This window comes from Embiotoca jacksoni, unplaced genomic scaffold (assembly GCF_022577435.1).
Source record: "Embiotoca jacksoni isolate LCO1_2020_lvr unplaced genomic scaffold, fEmbJac1.0.p SCAF_6, whole genome shotgun sequence".
Classification (NCBI taxonomy): Eukaryota; Metazoa; Chordata; class Actinopteri; family Embiotocidae; genus Embiotoca; species Embiotoca jacksoni.
This window is the reverse complement of record NW_027185414.1, coordinates 16907884-16930667: the sequence shown is the minus strand read 5'-3', so window position 1 is coordinate 16930667 and position 22784 is coordinate 16907884. Positions and strand designations below refer to the sequence as shown.

The following is a 22784-nucleotide window of genomic DNA, read 5'->3' as shown; positions in this document are numbered from 1 at the left end:
TTTAAGGCTGCCTGACAGCCCCCCCGAGTCTACTCTGCTGAGCCAAAAATAGTGACACTGTATCCTTCGCGTACAGTGCACCAATTAAGTGTTTGTATGGTGAGACGTCTGTTTCATATCAGCCTCCATTCCATCATTTAGATGCATCTCACACAATCACTGAGGCATTAAGTGAACCTGTTCGTTCGTATCCTGTCTAATTAGAACTCACTTGACTCTTTGAAAACCACAGTGATCAATTACTCTGTATCTGTGCAGTGATGTTGAAATTATTGTAAATTCAGTGAGCAGCTGTGATTATAGCTTTTGTTGTGATTGCATTCCATTATGTTATTGACATAATTATTTAGTTTTGAGTGGCATTTGTTAGGCTGACAATAGTGGTATTTAGGATATATGTGAGAGCAGATCAGTAAATTGTCTTTTATTACTGTCAAAATTGTTTTGTTTTTTTGTGCAAATAAAGGTAAGTTTGTTTGTTTAGCACCTTTCAAGGGTGCATTAGAACATTTCAAAACAAAAAAGGAAATCGGTAAAAAAGCAAGACGAACAAAATAAGACATGTCCATGCCCAATTTTCAGGATGTTGATCCATTATATGAGAGCAGTGTGGACACAGTCAGGCCACAAAATATTACATTTTTCAGTGAGGAATCATTCATTTTCCCGTCAGCTTACACTTAACGTGTGAATGTTGTCGAAGACGCCCTCCTTTTGTGCAGCTGCGTGTCCTGTGGTTTGTCCTCTCTCAGAAGGTCCTGTACTGAAAGTCAGCGTTCTGTCTGTACTCATCTCTGTGACGTCTGCGTCTCGGTCAGCTGGGGTGGGTTTGTGGCATACTGAGAAATAATGGAGGACTTTTATTGGAAAACTGTCTTTTCTTACTGTGAATATTTGCAAGTCATGTGAAAAATTTGACGCTACACATTAGATACAAATTCTGCAGGTGAGTTTTGTGAGATTGCGGAGACATTAGTGCTCTGTTTTCATCACCTGCATCCGCAGTCCTAAAATCTGAAGATGATGGATCTGCATCATTACTCTGCTATTATGCCCACTTCACGTCATTGCTGTGCCCCTCAGTGGGGTGAAATGGGCAGACCCACTGCATCTTGTGGCCTATTTCTCACCATAAATACTTAAAAAAACAAATTATTGTCATGGACGGTGTTGCTAAAAAAGAAGTTTACTATCGTTGATGTATTACAATCCTTACTTTGCTGGAATCTGTCTGACTTAGTCATTGAAACCTTGCCCTCGTGAATTATTTATAGTGACTAATGTAAGCCCGTGTGCAGCTTTGAACAGAAATATTGTACGATATGTTTTGTCTCAGCTGAGTGTCCAATGAGTGATACAACTGTTCTCCAGTTTACTCAGTGTTACGCAGTAAGTCTCAGCTCAGACAGCTTCTGCTTATTTACTGACTGTCTTGCTGACCAGCAGCTGTTCTTCCAAATTTTTGTTGTTTACTAGACACTTGTGGCTCGACTGAGTCCCCAGGAAGTGTCTTACTCACCGGCTTGACTAACTTTACTGACAACACTTTTGCTCTCCGGCTCTGTGCGTCTGTGCGTCTGTCTCTCGTCTGTCTCTCGTCTATCTCTTTTTTTGTATCCTCTCTTGGTCCTTTCTTCCTGTCTGTCCCGTGTTTCTTTGTCTATTATCCACCCCACCGTTCCTCCCAGTGGGGCTGTGGATAAAGGTGGGCATGGCGGTGCTGGACCCTCACCGGGGGCCAGTGACAGCGGGGGTGGTGCTTGCTCTGGGAATGGGGCGGGGCCAAGTCGCAGTGACAGCGTTCGAAGCATGGTGACGGGGGGCAGCAAGGCCGGGCGCTGGCAGACGATCCAGAGCCACATGCATGCCGGAGGCCTCCGGTTTAGCAAGTGAGTGGCGCATGGTGACGTGGGGCACCCATGAGGGGCACAACAACAGCATGGTGTGGATAACAAGGACGGAGTTTGTTAAAGTATCATGAATGAGGATGTTGCATGTGCTCTTAAAGATGGAGTTTAAGCTATTTTTGTCACTGAAGGTGAAAATAATGTAAAGAAGGCCTGGAAAAGGCCAGCTGCTTTGCAGAATGTACCTGTGATGTATGAGTATTGAAGTCTCTTGACTACACAGAGCTTCCTCGCTCATAAGCAGATACCACTTTTATGTCAGCTGCCACCCAGCTGATGTCTCAGACAAAGTGAATCCACACAGTCATACTGCTCCTCTGCAGGCTCCAATTTACTGATGGCTGTGACAGTTTCAAGAATTTCAAAGAAAACAGATGCTCTCTGAAGATCTTCAGAAACAGCGTGTTTGGTTCGTCTGAAGTAACAGCTTTTCAAACTGCTATATAAACAGCAGGAAAGCAGTTTTATTAGCCTCGCGATACAAATGAAGCCCTCCCCTGCAACATGGTGGTATGCAACCTATTTTTAACCATTGTTCACTGTGTATCAACCCCAGCTTAAAGATGGGAATGTGTTTTCTTCTTTCCCTCAAGTTAGTACAGTAGCTAATTATGTTGGTTACAACCGGAGCCGGATAATATTCAATATGATCAAGTGATAGTGTAAGCAGCAGATGGTAAGGGTGTTGCAGAGTGGGAGGAGCTACAGTATTTTGGGCCCCTGGTTCCAGAAGTAAAAGTCCCTTTAATTTTTCCCACAGACTGATACATGACTCACAGTTGGAGTATTTCTAAGGCTCATGGAACTCTCCTTGTTAATTCATCTGTCCAGAAGACTAAAAACAGCTAAATATGTAGTTCTTAAGAAATTAAGGTACACGCCTGCATAAGAACTATGATGTGGGCATTAGCTACGACTGTAGGTTTTTGGTTTGTTCAACAGACCAACATTATGGCCAAAACATGACCTCTCAGAAACACTGGTGAAATAATTAAAACATAAGCCTGAGGGTTTTTTACTTTACTATCCAAAAGAGTCCTGCGTTCCTGTGTTAAGTATGATTGAGGATATTGTTTGAAGACAAATTTTAAATAGGAGTACAGAATGGGGGAAAAACTTCTGGAACCAGCGGCTACTGTCATTTTGTAAATCTGTAATAATCCAACAACCTTAATGTAACACAATCGTCCTGGAGCAAACCAGCTGGTGCAAACAGGTGGTTAAAATCAAACATGTATTTTACAACACACCATTCTTCTTTATCATTGCAATCTGATATCAGACAAAGCTGAGCATCACAGTTAGTGCTTGCAGTGCGTGATAAGATGAGAGCTTAGTCACAACTATAAAGTATCTGTATTCAAGTCATAATTTACCATATGTACAAGTTGGATCTGGAAATGGTAAAACCTTCTGGACAATAGGACATTGAAGTGACGAATTAACGCTGTCAATGTAAATCATATCTGAGACAATCATTCTTTAAACCGAGAGCATAAAGTAGAATATATTAATAAACATGTGCAGAAGTCCAGTAAAATTCCATTCAGTTGCTTCACAGTCATACTCCCATTCATTTATTCATTTATCATTCTTTCATGATCAACCAACTCAGTATTCATAATACTATGCGTCCTTGTTCTGATACAATAGATTGATTAGCTGCTATAAAGCAAACTTATGACTTTAGAATTGTTATTTGCCTCCTGATAGGACTGCAGACATTATAAATTTCCTTGTGCACATGATGACTGAGTAATTTGGCACCAGAGAGTTCAACGTACTGCAACTTGATAAAACAGACAAAATACGCTAAATGAAATGAAAAATAATCTCCTACAATTCAACAAAAAAAAAAAAAAAATTTGAAAATGCTTAGTATGTGTTGTTATATTGGTAAAGAGGTTTTCTTGGTTTACATTGTTTGTGTTTTTTCTTAGCTTGCAGTGTGCTAACCTCTTAAGGCCACAAATTTTGAAACAAATCTTAGAATAATATGGTATGTGGCTTTTTAACAGAATGGCAATAAAATATTTGGACTTGAATTTTAATTTTAGTTATCCTGTTGTGTTGCTCTTCACTGCAGTCATTCCTGTTTTGTTCTCTCTTCACTTCTCTTTTTAGCTCCACCTGTATTTCCATTTCTCCCCTGAAATTGGTTTCTATTTTTGGGCATTTGCCTCTCCCCCCTCTCTGTCTCTTCCATACTCTCTTTCACTCTTCACTGTTGTTTTGTTTTTTCTCGCTCTCCCTGTTATTCACCCTCTTCAATTTCACTTAATTACAAAACAAAATTCAAGGTTTGTAGTCATCTTAATTGACTTTCAAGCAAGAAGAAATGTGAAAATAACCCTTTAAGTCACAAATGGGATACAGCAGATAAAGAGGGCTTATGCTCAGGGCATATGAATGATGGCGGCTGGTGCTGTACAGATACACGAAACAGTAAAGCTGTACAGTAGCTGAAAGCACAAGTAGATGCAACAGTCGAGGAGTGAGGAAAGGCCTTGAAATTTTTCAAATGAGTTCATTCGATGCCAGATTTATGACACTGAACTGACTGAGAAAATGTATTAGCACATGGACTGGCTCCCAGATGTCTGGCCTAATATCACCATCAATCCAGCCAGATGTATTGATTTATCATGATGTCAGTTATCATAACATGACTATTGAACCCAGAAATAATGTGCAATACCGAGCTTTTTATGTGTCAAGTGACCTTTATATTTATTTTTCATAGCTACACGTGACTGTACCACAGCTGCAATGTTTAGTTTATATGTTCAAACGTTCAAATAGCAAGAGTTTCTTTGTAGGTGTGTGTTGTTACACTTAAATGCATTTCTTTCTATTCCTCTAAAATGTCATTTCCTTTGTGCCTACAAGTCCTCATGGCACATGACAAGTCTCATGATTTCACAACAGCAACAATAGATCATGTGGAGGAAATGGCCCCTCCACAAGTGACTTTGTCAAACCTGAAACACACAGTATAGACCACATATTACACTGTAAAAAATGCTGTTGTTAGGTTAACTTGAAATATACATGAAAGCCTGAACATCACGAGTTCATGTAAATAAGGTAAATTTAGCACACTATCTAATTGACTATTCTTGACTATTCTGTTTTTAATTTAACTTAGGTTGAAAGATAATAAAATCTTGGTTTAAATTATTGCAATTAAATTACTTTTAATTCTATGGTGTTGGAACATACACGCTTAAGAAAATGAATTGAGCCAGCTCCACATGTAAGTGCACATAGCTATCAATTATTAGAAATAAAAGTGAAAAAAGATTTTTACATTATTCATACAGAGTGGTTGTGAAAGTATTTTTTCTCTGCTGTAAATAATCATTTCAGTTTTTGTTTTTTTTGCTTTAAAGATGTCCTTGATGATTTTCAGCAGATTGTCCATGATAATTGTACATAGGTTTGTTATGGCCGTCATAGCCTTCAGCTGTTTATCAAACAATTGGATATTTTCTGAATGCTCATCTTTTGCGCTGATGATTTAACTGATTCTCATCCAAACTTTGGATATGCTCCAACAAGCAGCTGCCTAAAGCCGTCTGTGCAAGGGGGGGGGGGGGGGGGGGGAATCGGACTTTTACTTCTGGAAGTCAAAACACAAAATGTCTCCTCCCACTTTAAAACTCTGAAATCTGCCAAACAACTTTTATACATTAATCAACATGTATTCAGTTAGAATATTAGACAAGTAAACAAACATTCTCATCAAAGTCTGTCCTCAGGAAATACCTAATGGTGTGCTATATGTGAATATGTGAGTGTATGGGAGAAAGAGTGCATGCTTTACTGCATGTATATGAGCTCTGTCTTTTATTTACTTGATCCAGCATTGCTGTGCTCCTGCGGGTGCTTGTCTCCTGGCTCTCCAACAGAGTTAGAGCCGAGTTAATGCTGAAGAGCGCCGCTAACACAACTCAAGTCCAGGCAGTAAATCCTCCCTCACAGCATTAGCTCCAGAAAGAGCTGTTTAGCACAAGCTTACAGTCATCAGGCAGGGCAATGATTGAGGGGAGGATAAGGGGTGAAGCACTATTACATGATTGTAAGAGTAGCAGACCGGTAATTAGAGAGCAGACTTAAAGAACAGTGATTGGAGGCGGTGTGGAGATAGAGTGATGTGATGGCTGAGGGTGAAGAAAAGATGAATGGACAGAGGGGATGTAGAGCAGTTGAGAGCAGAAGCACAAAGGTAGAAGGAAAAGCGGCGAGGGGAAATATTGCAGGAGCCAAAAGGACCTCAGAGAGAGATTGGTGGAAGCAAAAGGCAATAAGGCAAGAAGGTAGAAGTAGGTCAAGACTAATTAGGGAGAGAAATAACATGCAGAAATGATTCAGCGCTGCAGATGAAGAACAGAGTCAAGTTAAGTGATAGTGATACTTTAACTTCAGCTCAAATTTAATTCCACTGAAGCAGAGGTTTGTTTTGACACTAGTTTGGAGAAGAATAATTGAATGTTTATACATTGTATACCAGCCCATCCACACACTGTCATGATGCAATAACTCAAAATTCAGCACAGCTTTCCTCATGAACATGTTTAACAGTAACCTAAAGCTGTTTGACCACTGTTTTTTTTTTGTCTCTCCCTCTTCTCCTGATCTTCTTTACTGTTTTTTCTCTCTTGATACTCGCTCCCTTGGATATTCTCTGCGAACACTGTGTTCCCACATTTCAGTCAGTGCTGTGTTTATATATGGGTTTGCCATTTTTATCCTCCCCGACTTTCTTTTGATATCAGCATGATCATGTGTTACCAGTTTTTTTAACAGTTTGATCTTTTATACTTTCATCTTATAACTACCTGCCCTGTCCTATGTCTCTCATGCTATCTCTAACTCCAATGTCTTCCCTGTTGTATCCATCTTTTTCCCTGCTGCTCCCATGTGTCTGCTCAGTTTTGGGGACGCCTCCCTCTCGTCTGCTTCCACCCTGGAGCACATCCCATCCTCAGCTGTGGCGCGCCCCCGGCCCCTGGTCCGGCAGCAGAGCCTCCAACAGCCCCTCACTCACCAGCCCCCTCCAGCTCCCAATGACCCCCCAGTCACCTCGCAGAGCCTGGGCCAGCTGCACACAGGGCCAGGTGGCGGGGGCCACCGTGGGGGCCCGCGGGGGGTTCGGGGGAGTCCGGCTGCAGCCTCCCGGTACAGAGGAGCAGGGGCAGGCCGATCAAGGTCAAATCCAGGCAGCTGGGACCACATGATGGAGCAGATCCGCCACAGAGGGCTGGACGTCAAGTCCTTCTTGTAAGTGTCATCAAGTTTTTGATAATCATGTGCTACACAGACTAGTTTATATTAGTGCACCACTGCATTGCAGTCTGCTAGAACAGCACCGCAGTAAACCCTTCCTAGATTTGATATCATATATATTTTATGGTGTTGTTGGAGGAAGATTTTCAGATCTTACTATAAGTAAAAAAAAAGTTAAGTAAAAGTCACTGAGGATAAAAATAGCCTCTGTGTATGTCATACTATTGGATAGTTATTACTCATTAAAGTTTAAATAGCTTTTTGCTGCTGTAGTTGATTGAAGCAGAGCTGAGACAGTAAAAAGTTTTACATTTTCCTCTGAAATAGGGAGATGAATGATGTAAAATTGAAATAGTCAAACAAGTACCTCAAAATTGGTCTTCAGTACTTACTTTACTTGAGTAAATGTTACATTCTACCACTGGTTTGTGATTCGCTTGATTTGTGTTGTGGTTTGAGGTGTTTCTAATGCTTTCTCCACCCCTCTTTTTTTTTTTATATGGAGAACATTTTTGAAATTGTTTTCAGTGCAACACAAACAGAACCAAAAAAAGCTTCTCTACTCACAAAAGTTTGACTGCTGAATTAAACTGCAGTAGTTTAGACTAGGCGTGATATATGAAAATACCTGTTTATACAAGGGATGTCACATATTTGTAAAATTTTATGAAACCTTCTTATAAAGAGGTCGAACCAGAGATACTGATTCAAGTCAGCTATGATAAGGGTGCAGCTTGTGATGTTGCTACAGTAGAAGCTGATTGGGTCAGGTGTCATAGATTTGACTACATTAATAGCTTTGTATATGTACAGTAGATCATATTTTCTCCTTTAAAGCCCCTTATAATTTCTGAGTATGCTGCATAGTGATTTTTTGATAGGCTTTTTATGTTTTGTCATTATATGTTAGTGTGTGTATGACTGTGTTTATAAGTTCAAAACAAAGTTGAGTGGTGAGTGCAGAGGTAAAGATATAACATCTGAATATTATCCTATATTTGAACAAGTGTATTGTATATATATTTACCAACTCCAGGAGGTCTTGAGAAAACTTGTTTCTTAACTTGTTCAGTATACATTTATGAATTTGAAATGTTTCATGAAACCCATTCTTTGCAGGAAGGTACTTCTCTATTGTATGTGTGCACCACCACACTTTGCATTCATGAACCACAAAACTGTCATAAATTTTGGGGACTTTTGTTATTCCCTTGTATGTGCATCTTTTGTGCTTGGATTCATAGTAATACAACAGCAATGAATTATTGCCATCACTGTCGGGGAGGTAAGAAACAGCAGCTAAACAGCATGGGGAAGTCATTAAAATAAATACTTCTTCACAGGTTTTCAGATTGTTAAAAACCATATATCAGGCATAATAGTTACATAAACTGTGCGTCATACAATTACACCTAAAGACTTGATCCGTCTCTTTTTTCTCTGGTTTTAGAACAACTTAAAATACCAAATGATTTAAACAACCTTAACATGAAGCCAACCAGGTTTCAAAAGAAATATTCACTATTGAGTTAGCAAAGATCATTATTACGACACCAACAATTTTCCGACTCATCCGCTGCCGAGTAGAGAAGCTCCCGATGTGCGAAGGCCGGTCATTGTTTGAGAAACCAAGCACGGAGAACTCTCCTCCTCCGCTTGACTTGAAAGATAGATTACATATGATGTGCTCTACAAAGCAGCCTCACGTAAACGCCTCCATCCCCTCTTGACCATAAACATAGGCATTCACACACATCTATGCACACAGCTCTTCGCCCCTGTACTTTTTGCGTGTCTTCCCATTAACAGTGTCTCCAGGCCTGTGACCTCCCTGCCTATGTGAATCATCATTCAAATAAGGCTGGGTTCATATATAGTGAGGTGGCATCGCCCATTGTCCCTGTCCTCATGAATCTCACCGGACCAAACACGTCAGTTGTTGACCCTGGGGAGGGTTCAGGGGTGCATTCAGTGGGGGTTGGGAATATTATGCATACGTGATCGTTGGGGTATGAACAACCAAATGCAGCAGTTTCACCTTCAACTTGTGTCAATGTGTCCCGCACAGTGTGGCAACTGAGCCTCGCCGCTTTCCCTTCAGATCGATAGACCTGGTGTAGGTGGTAATGATCTCGGCGTCCTCCGGTTGGAGTGCACGTGTCTTTTTTGGTCATCTAGACAAATCCATTCACCTTATCGATGAGCGTCATGTCGGTGCTGTTTACACATCCCCAGTGGGCTGCTGTCTCTCAAGTGCTAATGTGTTCCTCTCGTTGTCGATACTGCTTGAACAAACAGCACTATAGAAAGTCCATGCAGGCTGGAAAAATAGAGGTGAGAGATACACAAAGATGAGAGGAAGATGAGCTGAGGAAAACTAACGAGAAACTGAAAATATAAAAAAAAAATATACATAAAAAAAGGAAGATGTAAGATTCCCTTCAGTGAAAATCTTTTGATCATATTGATATTTTGTTATACTTCTTGCCTATGTGCAAAATAACATGTGCCGTGTTCAGGGGTGCCATAGAGTCTGGCTCATCATTGCTAGATTTAAATTGTATAATTTTAGAGATGTTTTGGTCATTGTTTCATACTGATTACTGTTTCAGGAACACAGAAGGAATTTCTCCTATCATAAAACCTTTGAGTCTCTGTAATTTCATTGATAACAGGTTAATATTCAAACCAAATTAAGGCAGCTGCTAAAGTAAGAGAAGAACATTTTGAGGAATATTTTGTTATTATGCCTGTAACTGTCAGTCAGCTGATGTTAAGGGATGCGAGAAACCAACAAAGATTTGTTTTGGAGCTGGAATTTAGCCTTTTAGGAAATTACTGTGAAAATAAAACTCATGTAAAGGTTGTCCATGGATCAGCATGCTACGCTAGAGGCTGTAAAAAAAAGAAAAGAGTATGGCAGAGGCAGAAAGAAAAGTATTAGCTAGAATAGAGCACACTATGTGCCTCCATGTGGGTTGTTTTTTGTGACTGTGAAGTACAAGATTAGTTTTTGGGCAAATGTTAGGGTCACTGTTTGCATGGCCTCTTGAATTTACAGTGCACCATACTTTAGTTAAAACGTAATTTGAATGTCTTCAGGCTTGTTGAGAGGGGGAAAATAGCCGCTGAAAATCAACATACATTTCTTTGTTGCAGGTTTTTGTTAAGGTCACCTCAATTTTCATGGATTTATTTGGCTTTTTTTTTGTTTTTAACTTTCTTTTCTGCATGTCATTGCAATTGCCTCCATTTTTCTCTGAAACAATCCAATGCTTTCTTTTAGGGTGTTGCACTTCTATTTTTGCATATTTATTGTTGAAGGAAACATGTAAATGTAGACGATAAAGAGATGGAACCATCAGTTATTCTCAACCTGTCTTCTAAGGATGCTCATTTCAGTGAAACACATTTCTATGACCACCATAGAGTATCTGCAGGGGGTTAAAAAAAAAACGTTTAATGTATCCACATTGTAAGAACACACTGAGCCAATATATACCTGCATACCTAATGATGATGAGTCATACTGTAAGAAAAAACTTATGGATATTTTAACTGAGTATACAAGAAACCTTATATATAAGGTTGGCCTTTGATGAATATAATTTTGATCATCTGTTATATTTTAATGATACACACTTTGCTATAAGAGAAATAGATTACAGAAATGCAATCCATCCAGTACCATGTTAGTGTTAAAGAAGTAAAAAAATAATCAACACAGTGTGTGACAAATGGTTTGGCACCAAAATAATCTGCTTCTGTGGTGGAAAAGAGTAATCAGAGGCACTACACATTATCCAAAATGTGAGAACAAGACTTTGTAGTGATTCAAAGGCTGGATGGCTTTTAGTAGCAAACTCACAGCCTAGCAGCTGTGGTGAAGGGAAAAAAAAAATAGATTGTCTTGAGTAAAATTGATCAGTGTAATAGAACTGGTGTAAACGTTATCATGACCAGATCAGCTCACGCCATTCTTGTATCTCTGGAAGATGTCTTGCACTGCTTCTAGATTGTCCACTTGTTCAATATACAGTATATCACACTTCGTAAAGGACAAGTGGACAATCTAGAAGCAGTGCAAGACATCTTCCAGAGATACAAGAATGACGTGAGCTGATCTGGTTATGATAACGTTTACACCAGTTCTATTACACTGATCAATTTTACCGAAGACAATCTATTTTTTTTTTTTTTAAATCTAAAAGTCAAATTTCTTGCCTAAAGCTAACAACAACACTTGTAGACGTTCCAAAAATGTGCTCACCACTGTGATCTGTGAGATTAAACCAGTAAAATATTTTTGGAAGAGACAGCGCTGATGATGATGATGTTGTGTTTCCTGATCATGTAAATCTATCCACCAAAGAAAGAACAACACAAACCCTGGATTATTTGAAAGTTCATCATGACTTTTACTTGTTCATTTCCTTTAACATTCTCACATAATGTATGTTAGTGATGCACATCAGAAGTTGATTTAGGTGCCCGTCCACATGTCATATATTCACAAAGGCATACAGGCAAAATAATAAACAGTAAGTTGCCTTTGTAAATATTATTTTATTTTTAATTTTTTTACGGGTTGTTCTGCACATGTTTCAGTAGTGATCATGTTCAATGATATTTATATCAAAGTTTTTACAAAAAAATAAACATTTCATAAACAAAATAGCAAGAGATGCATGCAGTCAGGTGTTATTAAAGTGTTAGATTGATGGTATTCTTATCTCCCTCCATAGCACACAGGTTTGGATAAGATGCATTACAAAGTGAAGTAAGAACTGAGCATTTGTTAAACTGAAATACTGTAGTGTCCTCACAGCAGTCTACCACCTCTCTCCCACTCTCTCCTTGTACATGAAATGAATGTGTGCCGGGTGTGATGCTGTGTTTCTGTCGCTGCCTGTTTGTGTGTGTTTCGTATATGTCGGAATATATGTGTGTGTCCCTGTACCCTATTTCTCTTCGTACCCGTGTGGTCTCGTGATGTCTTGTTTGTTTGTATGTCCAGCGAGGGGAAGATGGTTGTTCTGTCTCTAGCAATCGGGCTGGCTGAACAGGATGACTTTGCCAACCTCCCAGACCTACAGGAAGCACCAGCGAGCAAAGAAAATGAAACCACACCAGAAAAAAGGTAATGAGAGAAAATGTGAGGAATGTGGTTCGTGAAGCACAAAAATAAAGCGAGTAGCTGAGGTGGCTGTTTGTCATATAGTGGAGAGGTATGTAATGATGTGTAATTTAAAGCGTTGCTGGACTATTTATCTCTGTTGTGTTGATGTAGTGCTCTACACTGTGCAGTAGGGTGACCTGAAAGACCATCAGTTCATAGTCATTTCGTATTACCCTTGAAAACGTAACAATTCTTGTTTGATATGGAATTTATTCTACTCATAACACTACAATGAAAAGAAACTCAGACCCAGACTTCAATATATTTCATTTGAAAATATATAATTTGAAAGAAGTTATAGACTAATGAATCTTAACTTTTATGTACTTTTTGGCAGTTTGAAAAAAGCTGCAACTTTTCATAGATGTTTGAAAATCATCAGAAAAGAAGTTAAAATGTTAAACATATTTCATTCACATGACCATCAACAATGCAACTGCAGCCACGAATTGAGAAATACTAATGTCATGAATCTAAATTTTCCCAGGGCGACCTACCCCTCTAGTATAGCATTTTTTGTTTACTCAAATTTTATTTATGTAACTGCTAAGTGTTTCAAAGCCTTCTCTTCACTGCCAGCAATATAATTATGGAGGGGAAATGCTCTTGTTTTGCCAGAAATAGTCAAATATAAATGTGTTGTCCGACTTTGAAAACACATCATGTGTAATCTACTGCTGATGTAATTATACAGTACTCTGCATGAGTTTTGTGCACTTTCTTATCCGTCATGCGGAACCATCAGGGAGGCTACCAGTCCCAAATTCATTCTACCGCATAAACGAGCCCAAACCTCAATAAACCTCATAAAAAAAAAAAATATCTGCAGCAACAAGAACAAGGAGTCTTGCAGCAGATGCTGCGGCTCCCAAAGATTACATGAAGAGGCAGAAGACACTGAGACTGATTAAATCCACAGAAGAACCGTGGCAGGTTCTGCAGGAAGCTCAAAACAACTTACCTGCTGAGAACCTTGGAAAACGGCATGCAAGAGAAGTGGTGCTGTTTGAAAGACAGAGGGTTGTCACATTAAATATTGATTTGATTTCATGTTTTAGTCTTGTATGAAGGTAACTAAAAGTCTTCATGGCTTCCTTTTAGAAGCACCCTCTTTACTTCCAGTGCCTAAAACCTTTGCACAGTACTGTATGCCATCAACTTAATCTCCTCCTCAGGCCCTTAAATTCCCCATACTCCCAGAAACAATACAGAGAACGTGACCTTAGTTGTATTCCCTTCTTGTTACTTCGGTATGTGTTGGGTTTCTCTTCCTTTAATTATTAGCCTGTTCTATGACTTCCAGCACCAAACTCAAGAGCTCACTGCTTTCCTCTTCACCTTTATGTTTTCTCCATTTTTCTTTCTGTTTTGCATATCACCACATTTCCTCATCCAACTTTACATTTTGGCTCCCGTTCCCCCATTTTTCATGCCCTCCATGTTCTCCATCCAAACTTTTGAAAGTCTGCTTGTCTGCAGCTCCTCGCTGCTGGTTTGATCTTTGAGTCTCAGGCACCCTCATTATTTAGAAGTAAGACTGTTCACATGAAACACCACCCGTCTAAAAATATGCTAACCTCTCATCTACCAGTGATCTCTCAGCAGCCGTCAGAGACTAACACAGGCTCTCAGCTGGTGAACAAAGGACTATGGGGCTGCTCTCTTATCACAACAGTGTTTGAGAGATAAAGTGCTTAGCCCACTGTTCACTACTAGGCTCAAGATAAAACTGTGTATAGCTCAACATAACCATTTTTTTGTTTATGGTTCTGTTTTTTTTTCTTTTTCCATAAATGCTGCCTTTGAATTTCTTCAAATTTCTTGAACACACAAAGTTTTTCTCCGAACCTCCCTGCAGTGCATCCAAGTAAGCTGTTCTAACTAGGTCATGTGTGAATTTGTGGTTACGAGAAAATAGAAGTCAGTCTTTAAAAGAAAAGAACAAAATTAAAGTGTCTTTTTTCTGATGCCATAGCAACAATTACCGCCTTTTTTTTTTTTTTATCCTTTTACAATTTAATTTAAAATGTTAAAGGTACAGTGAGGGGATGATAGGAGCTTACCTCTTGTCTTCAAATCATGCTCTTCCCCCTCTCTCTGTCTGGAGGTCTGTCAAGCACCTAACTCTAATCACAGGCAGCCTGATAGCCTTTACCCAGAGGGCTCGCGTGGGCCAAATTGTCTAGTGTCCTTCCACAACTAATAACAGCTCTCCATCATCATCTCTGTCCGTCTTCCTCATCTCTGTGTCTCTGTGGTTACCTCATGAGCTCCCCGCGCCCGTTTGCTGGCTTGCTCCTGGCTGTTTTCACAGAGCCCAGCAGACTGAGAACGAGGGAACGTTTTGATCCCGCCAAGATTATATGTGACGAGCCGAGACGCTGTCAGACAGTGAAAGAGAGACAGAAGGAGTGGGAAACCTTTGCTCTCAGCTTTCTAGAGAAATATACTACAAGATAAAAATACACACACAAATGGAGGTTTGACATTCCTTTGGTTTATTAATTAAATCAACTCCAGCTCGGGGCACAAATATCTACAAACAATAAATCTGATAATAGACAAATAACGGGGTACAAACAAAGGCTGTGTCTCCTGTGTATTAGGTCAAATCTATATTTGTTCACACCATCCTTCTAAATATGGACAGTAAATAACAAGAAAAAGTGTAAACATAACATGTTATGGTGAATATGTTTGCACAGATTTAGATTTTACACATTGACCAATTGATAAATAGAAGTCCTATATCCACTTTCTATTTCTCTCTGTTTGTGTGTCCACCAACTAAAAAAATATTTTGCTATTTAAGCACCAAATATCCCACCATGTTCACTAACCTGTTGCTGGCTTGGTGTTAGGTAAGAAGTGTCCAAAGCGGATGATGCTGGAAACAAGATGGATGAAACATGTTATTAGATTTTCAATCATCCAGGTCATGTTGAAAGTTGATGAAAGGTTGATGAAAGCAGTGCAACTGAACCAACATACTACATTTGTTGGCTGTAAAACCAAAACAGTGAAAAGAAGTTAATTCATTTTGAGTTCATTACTACGAGTGATCTCTTTCACAGTACGCAGAATCATTTAATTTGTTTTTTTTTTATATTAAAATATTGGTGTAACTATGTTCTTTTAGGATTCAGTCAGTAGTCACTAATCTACATCACAGCTGCGAAGTAAATTATTGACACGTATCATATCAGAGGCTTTTCTCCCTTGTTCAGCGTAAAATATGCTTACACTAATAAAGAGTTACAGTGTAATGAAAACTCTGCTCTGACCCAGTTATTGACAATCCCTGATATCAAATACACAATGATTCTATGTGTTTTCTCAATTCTGCAGCGTTGACCTTTTTCTCCTTTAAATCAGCATCTGCAAGTTTCTCATTATGACGACATAAACTCATCATGATATAATAAGAAAAGTTCCTTGTGTAAATGGGATAAATTGGTATTAATGTCATTATAACAAGAAAATGACAAACATCATTAAAAAAAATGTGGACAAGATCTTGGAAAAACTAGGAATTTACTCATTACATGCACAACAGTGAAATCTCCCTTGAACAAGCGTGTCCTGTTGTTAATCCGTGGTTTTGGATAAAGCCGGAGCTATACCATCCCTGTTGCCTGCAAAACCTGCCCTGTGTTTGTTACATTTTAGAGATAAAATCCCTTAAGACACCCATGCAGCTGTGATTACAGTTAATAATGTAAAAAGACACATTTTCTTCACTCCCTGATCTGTTATCTTCAGAAAAAGCCAGTGTTTGTCTCCCTCTGTGTTAAGTGAAAGGTCCCCTAATCTCTTATGCGTAGCCTCGTGTTATATAAGTCAGTTTGGTTCACTGTGGTAGACCAGCCAAAGCCCTGCGGTGGACTGGACATAATCACCCACCTGCAGATGACTATGATGGAAGCTCTGAAGCTGTTTGTGTTATTATCATTTCAGAAAGCTGTTGTTGCACGGCAGAGCTGCATCTTAATAAGCTCAGAGATTCACCACACACAGAGATGCAACAGGGAAATCAATATGGATAAACCCAAAAGAGCTTGCTCGCCCTGGACAACCTTCACTCTCAATGGTGCATTTGTAAAAGCTGTAAAAACGTGCAAAGCTTTCTGAAATGGAGCGTATCGAAGTCTACTTCCATTCAAAGCAAGACAAAAATGTCTTGTGCTCACACAAGCTGTCAAAGATGGGACGTGCAAATCTAATGTGGATCATTTGCAATAATTGCAACATAAAGCTGCACACCTTATTGTAGCTAATCCTGTTCTGCGTTAACAATGAAGAATCACGTACCTGAAATCCACTCACACTAAAGTATTTTGTCATAATTCCCACTGCTGCTACAAATCCTGGTGTGGTACAATAAGTGCTGTCAGTGTGGTTGAACAGTTATTAAATGAGCAACAGTTTAACACTTTAAATGTGCCCTGTAAATGTTGGGAAGCTTTAATGTGAAATAAATAGAAAAAGCTTACAGGCATCGTCGAGGGAACAAAAAAGTCCTCTGTCTTCTCACAGATTATTTTACTAAATGGCATGAGGCAATATATAGATTTATTAAGGTGTTTATTTACCATAATTTGTTCTTGATTTGATCTTTAATATTCAGCAGAAGAAGTTGGCAGCTCGCTGGTGAACATTGTGGAACATTTAGCAGCAAATGGGCCAGAAATGTACCTTAGCAGTTGGTGGAGACCAAAACAGAGCTAAAAGGAGAGTGAGTATGATTAATATACGTTGGGTGGTCGGAAGCCCTAAATGAATACTCTGTGTCTGCTAGATGTGTAACTATAGGCTGCTTGCTAACACGGTCCCGATAACAACTGGCTGTACCATCATAGGTCGCCCTAGCTAGCGTATGATGTAGCTCTGTGGCTCAGAAGGTAGATCGGGGTTCCCCACTAATCATAAGGTTAGTGATTCGGTCCCTGGGTCCTCCTGTCCACATCCTGAGTTGTCCTTCGGCAAGGCCCTGAACTCCAAGTTGCTCCCAGTGGCAGGCACCTTGCATGGCAACTCTGCCACCATTGGTGTGTGTGTGTGTGTGTGTGTGTGTGTGTGTGTGTGTGTGTGTGTGTGTGTGTGTGTGTGTGTGTGTGTGTGTGTGTGTGTGTGTGTGTGTGTGTGTGTACGCGTGATACAAATGGAAGTGAATGGGATGCAAACTGTAAAGCGCTTTGAGATCACTAAGGGGATAAAGCACTATATAAATGCAGACCATTTACCCTATATGATGTTGTGTTTGCAGCTTTATCTGCTGTCTCAGAGTATCTAGAAATTAACACTATTCCTTTTTATGAGCGTTGGGGAGCTTATTTTTTATTTGCTCAGTCAAACCCTGGACGGGAAAATGTTTTATTAGATTATCATTTAGAGATGAGGATAACATAATATGGGCTCTTGTTCAAACAATCTGTGTTTGATATCGAGCACTTTAGTAGGAATCGAAGTTCTAATATTGGTAACGTCGCACTGCTCTCGCTGAGTTGTACAGGCTGTACAGTATTTATCAAGCAGGAAGTTGTTGTCACCCTTTATCAGCTGGCATATCCGACTCTTTCAATTGTGTGTCTGAGCCCACAATCACAGTGAGTCAAGCATCCTAATGGCTCTCCAGGCTGGCCGCTAGTCCCCATGGCAGCCTTTGGAGCCAGCCGTGGCACGGGAGGAAAGATGATTGGAAAGAAAAAGCGATGTAGGTCAGCACAAACGAGGCGTCTTTTAAAAAAAACCTGTCAGAACTAAGTCTGGAGCTCATTCACCATTTCATTGGTTGCTGCTTGTGGCTACGAGCAGGGAGTTGATTTAAGAGAGCCCATGAAAGGAAAGTGAGGGGGGCGTCACAGCAAAGGTGACAGTGATCAGTGAGAGGGAAAAAAAACCAGTACTCTTGGTGTCAATAAGCAAATCTTTATTGATTTTCATCTCTGGTTTAGAAATCTGTAAGATGTCACCACAGGTTCTCTGACTTTCCTCTTCATGCATGGATTTAGAAAAACAATTACCCAGCGGATAAATCAGTGGAACAAGGCAGCAGAAGTCTATTCAAAGAGCATCAAGCCAGTTGAACTGTGTAGATGGCTCCATTAGTTGTATTAGCCTGCTTGTTGAGGGAGGCGGTGGCCGAGTGATTTGTCCCTGTTGGTGGGGAGCACTGAGTGGGCTGACATCAGAGCCTGGGCCTCATCCATCATGGGACATGGGACCTATATTGTGTTTCATGGTCTCCTAGGGCTAGTGTATGATCAGCAAGACCTGGATACAGCATGTTTATGGAGACACACTTGCCATCCAGGCCCTGCTGGTAACTCTCATACCTCATGCTCTCACCCGTCCATCCACTTTCCCTTTCTCTCTCTCTGCCTCCCATTTCTCTCCCATCCCCCTCTTCAATTTCCTCTTTACCCTCTGCAGCCCCCATTTTCTTTTCCAATATGACTTTGTCTCCTCATCTCTCCTTCATTCCATCTCCACCTCTGTCTCCCAGTCTCTCCTCCATTCTTTATTTGATTGCATCAATTACACCCTTTTTCTTACTTTGCCCTTTGGATTTTTTTGATTTAGGTTAGGTTAGGTTAGGTAGTTACTCTATTAATCCCCGAGGGGAAATTTTTTCGCTACAGCAGCATACAGGAAGCAATAAGATAATAGATAATTTGCTAGTTTTACCTCCTTCTCTTTCTTCTTTCCCATTCCCCTATCTCCTTATTCACCTAATCCTTCCTGTCCTGAGGGTGTTGACTGGCGTGCGATGGGATGATGTCACATCAGCACCCTTCTGTCAGTGTAGATGACTGTCAGCTTGGGCAGACTCTGATAAATCTGCTCCAATGCTTAAAAAGGAATGAGAGTCCTCTATGGACTGTTTTCCTGAATTTATATGCAGTGTATAAGCTCACACACACGTTAGCTTTCTGTACCTGCTTTCCTTGTATCACTGCTAAATGTTTGTACTAGTTACAATCGAAAAGATTTGGCTCCAAATGGGTTTTAGATACAGTTTTACACTCACGTAATCTCTGCGATGATTCTCACTTTGTTAATTCCCCTAAATGATAAATAAGTCAATAATATTTCATATTGTTTTCCCATCTGAAGCCAGGTATGAAAGTAAATACAATTTTTTTTATGACTTTATAACTGATCTCATATCCTAAGGCAGTTTAACATAATTATTTTGGCATTGACTTCAAGAGATTGATCATTTAGACTGCATAGACGGCAAACTACCAACAAAACATTCATTTTTTTTAAATGAGCCCTCTGATCCACATTCTGTTAGAGGTGTTGTTCTTCTCTGTGATCAGTATTAGTCTTCTGAAGTGTAGGCATGGATCATGATTTTATTTTATTTTTTTTCAAATCATAAAGATTCTTCTTATTCTAATCATATTTTGACATGAAACGTTATTGCTACATTGCTCTGATGTTATTTTTTTTCTCCTGTGAAGGAAGTGTTACATTTTTATACTTCAATATATATGTATACATCAGTCATAGGGAGGAAGTCAGGGTGGTTGGTGGTTCAAAACACAGGACTTTGATCCTTTACACTGGGTTTCACACAGACATACTGTACTTTGACTACTATGGTTCGGATAAAACTAATAGTCAAACATTTCTTCAGTTTCTTCAATAGGACCAGTTTTCAAGGTTAAAAGGACATTTTACTTTTAAAATCCAAGGAAGAGTTTAGCAACACAGCAAATTCCCATTATTATTGTTATTATCATTGATGTAGATCAGTAACAGAGCTCACTCTCGGGAGGCTGTGGCTCAGACAGTAGAGCGGGTTGCACACTAATCAGAAGGTTGGTGGTTTAATCCCCAGCTCCTCCTGTCCATGTGCCGAAGCATCCTTGAGCAAGACACTGAACCCTGAGTTGCTCCCGATGGTGTACCATCGGTGTGTGAATGTGCTCCTGATGGCAGCACCTTGCATGGTGATCTGTCTCATTAGTGGGTGAATGGGTGAATGGGAAAACCATGCTAAAGTGCTTTGAGACCAAAAGGTGATAAAGCACTATACAAGTACAGACCATTTACTCTACTCACGTTTACTGCCTTTAGCAGGACAACATGCCAACTCTTGACCGGGCTCAGGAGTGCCTCACAGTGTCTCATCCTGAAGAAACAGCATCTGCAGCAGATTGATAGTACGCTACCTTTATTTAGCCTGCAGTCGATTAAGGTAAAAACAAACCAACGTAACTTTACTGTGTCACATTATTTTAATTCATTCATCCAATATCATTACATTTACTAAGAAGAAGCTTACCATTATTGTGATGCTGGTTCAGAGAGAGGAAAGTTGGTGGGAGGAAATATTTCAAGTTTTTCCACTCACCACTGGATAGGGCATTGACCTGTCCTTCCAAAAGAAACTGTTCAATGCACATGCAGCGCAGTAAAAAAAAAAAAAAAAAAAATGGCCACAAAACAGCTTTGAGTCGCATTGAAACTGAAAAATTCAGCAGCAAAACTTAATTCATCTGATCAGTGAGAGAGGCTAAAATGTTTTCTTTCATTGTATTTAATCTTAATGTAAGTTCTGTCTTTGAGCTCATTGTTTTACTTTCAATTTATTTTCACTGACTTTCTATGTATTTATTTTTTTAATCTAGGGTGATACGGTTTATTTAGAAAATAGAAGCGCCACAGGTGCTTCATAAAAGTTTGTTTGTACAGTAGGTGCTTACATGTCATCTCTTAGCAAACAGAATGCATCTGTGTATGCACAACATTAGTTTCCTTTGTCTTATCCTGTCATGATGCAGCAGGACACTAAATTTGAACTGCACATTCCCTTGCCTGCTCTACTTTCTTGATCCTTGCTGCCAGAGTTCAGTTGAATTTTCTTACTTTTCATTCTAAGCCAGTCTCTCCTCCAGTAATTACTTGATGATATATCTTTATCAAAGCTGAATGAATGAAGCATGTTCCTTTCATTTGTTCAGTCGTTCTTAATCAATGCTAGATAGACCATTGACATGTGACATAGGAGGAGATAAGATGTCTCTGTATTGTCCCCTGGGATGTAATGACCTGCTTTGTCCAATTACACAGAAGATGGCGTTCAACTCAATGAGGCAATGAGGTCAAAATTCGGGTTTTGTGTTTTACTGCGTCAGATCGAAGTGGTCATTCTCCAGGGACATTGCCTTTGACCTCCAGGAGGAATTGCATGCGTGCGTGTGCTCATTTGTTTTGTTTCATAGACCCGCCGGTAGTTCAATTTGCATGTTTCAGTCTGATGACCCAGACTGTTTTATTAACAGGGAAAGGAGGTAACTCCATAGCGGCACGGTTCTGTCTTCGCCTGATGTTCTGGGTGTCATGGGTGGAGGTTATTCTGCACTTCTTTTTGCCATTTCTGAATCAGCTTTTTTCAGCGTGAGCTCACACACGCATGGTGGTGTGTGCTGAGGTGTTTTCACAGGGTCACAGAGGGTTGGAGAAGTGTAGATACGAGGAAGTCAAAGAGTGTGTTTCAAAGCCTTTCTAAATGTTTGCTCCCTTTGCCCTGTGGGCTTTTTGCTATTTTCAATGTATGCCCCTCTCTCTGTAGAACTTCCTTGGATTTTACTGGCCTCTTTTGAAGGCTCCTGTTACCATGGTTACTGCAACCCTGTGTAAAATACATGATGATAGTGAGTACAACCTTAAGTGGGAGCACACATTTCAGTAGTCATGGTTACAACAACCTCTAAAGGATGAATTATGTAACTGGTGTTGTGTTTTAGACGAGATAGTCACCATCAGGCAGGAGAAACTCACAGATACAGATATTTTTTTCTTCGGTTCGTCCAAATTCCAAAGTTTAGCTTTTTGGCGTGTTTTTAGTTGTGTCACTGAATCAAGATGACTGCAGAGAGACGAATTCAGCTGTTTGAGAATTAACTGACTTATCAGATTTCTTTAGTGTGTCAGAGGTGTATTTTTGTTGTGTTGTTATAATGTCTGGTTAAAGTTTTATGCAGCATTAGAACCCTGCTGCAGCCACCATATGATTATGTGCACATATGAGCAGCTGTATGTATGTTTCAGGGTGAGTGACTATGTATATAAACATGATGGATGAACTCTCCACACCGCCACACCCAGTCGCTTCACGTCCCTCAGGCAATTACCAAGTCAACAGCCGTGATTCGATAACACCTCTGGGCAGCAGCAGGTCTTTATTCCCCTTTCATGTCCCCATATGTTAATCTGTGTGTGGATACCATGACGAGCGGACACCACAACTGCACCTCTGTAGTGCATAGAGGAGGGTATAGTGTATTATGATGATGATTTAGCTCTGAAGAGTGTGTCAGTTTCCCCCAAAACAAATTTAGTGAAGAGGCATTACTCAAGTGGCAAAGAAAACAGAGACTCAGCACATGTTTTGA

General features: G+C 39.9%; 1 protein-coding gene across 3 annotated transcripts in view; it reads left to right on the top strand.

Annotated features, from left to right (window-relative positions):
- syt7b (synaptotagmin VIIb) overlaps positions 1–22784 on the top strand; it is a 99059-nt gene that overhangs the window by 59167 nt on the left and 17108 nt on the right. Inside the window, exons 5-7 of one of the 3 annotated variants that reach the window (XM_069174302.1) lie at positions 1689–1889; positions 6843–7190; positions 12214–12336. In XM_069174302.1, coding sequence (XP_069030403.1) covers positions 1689–1889; positions 6843–7190; positions 12214–12336 — 672 coding nt within the window. The remainder of the gene's footprint in view (positions 1–1688; positions 1890–6842; positions 7191–12213; positions 12337–22784) is intronic. The other 2 variants (XM_069174303.1, XM_069174304.1) reach the window with 2 other exon arrangements.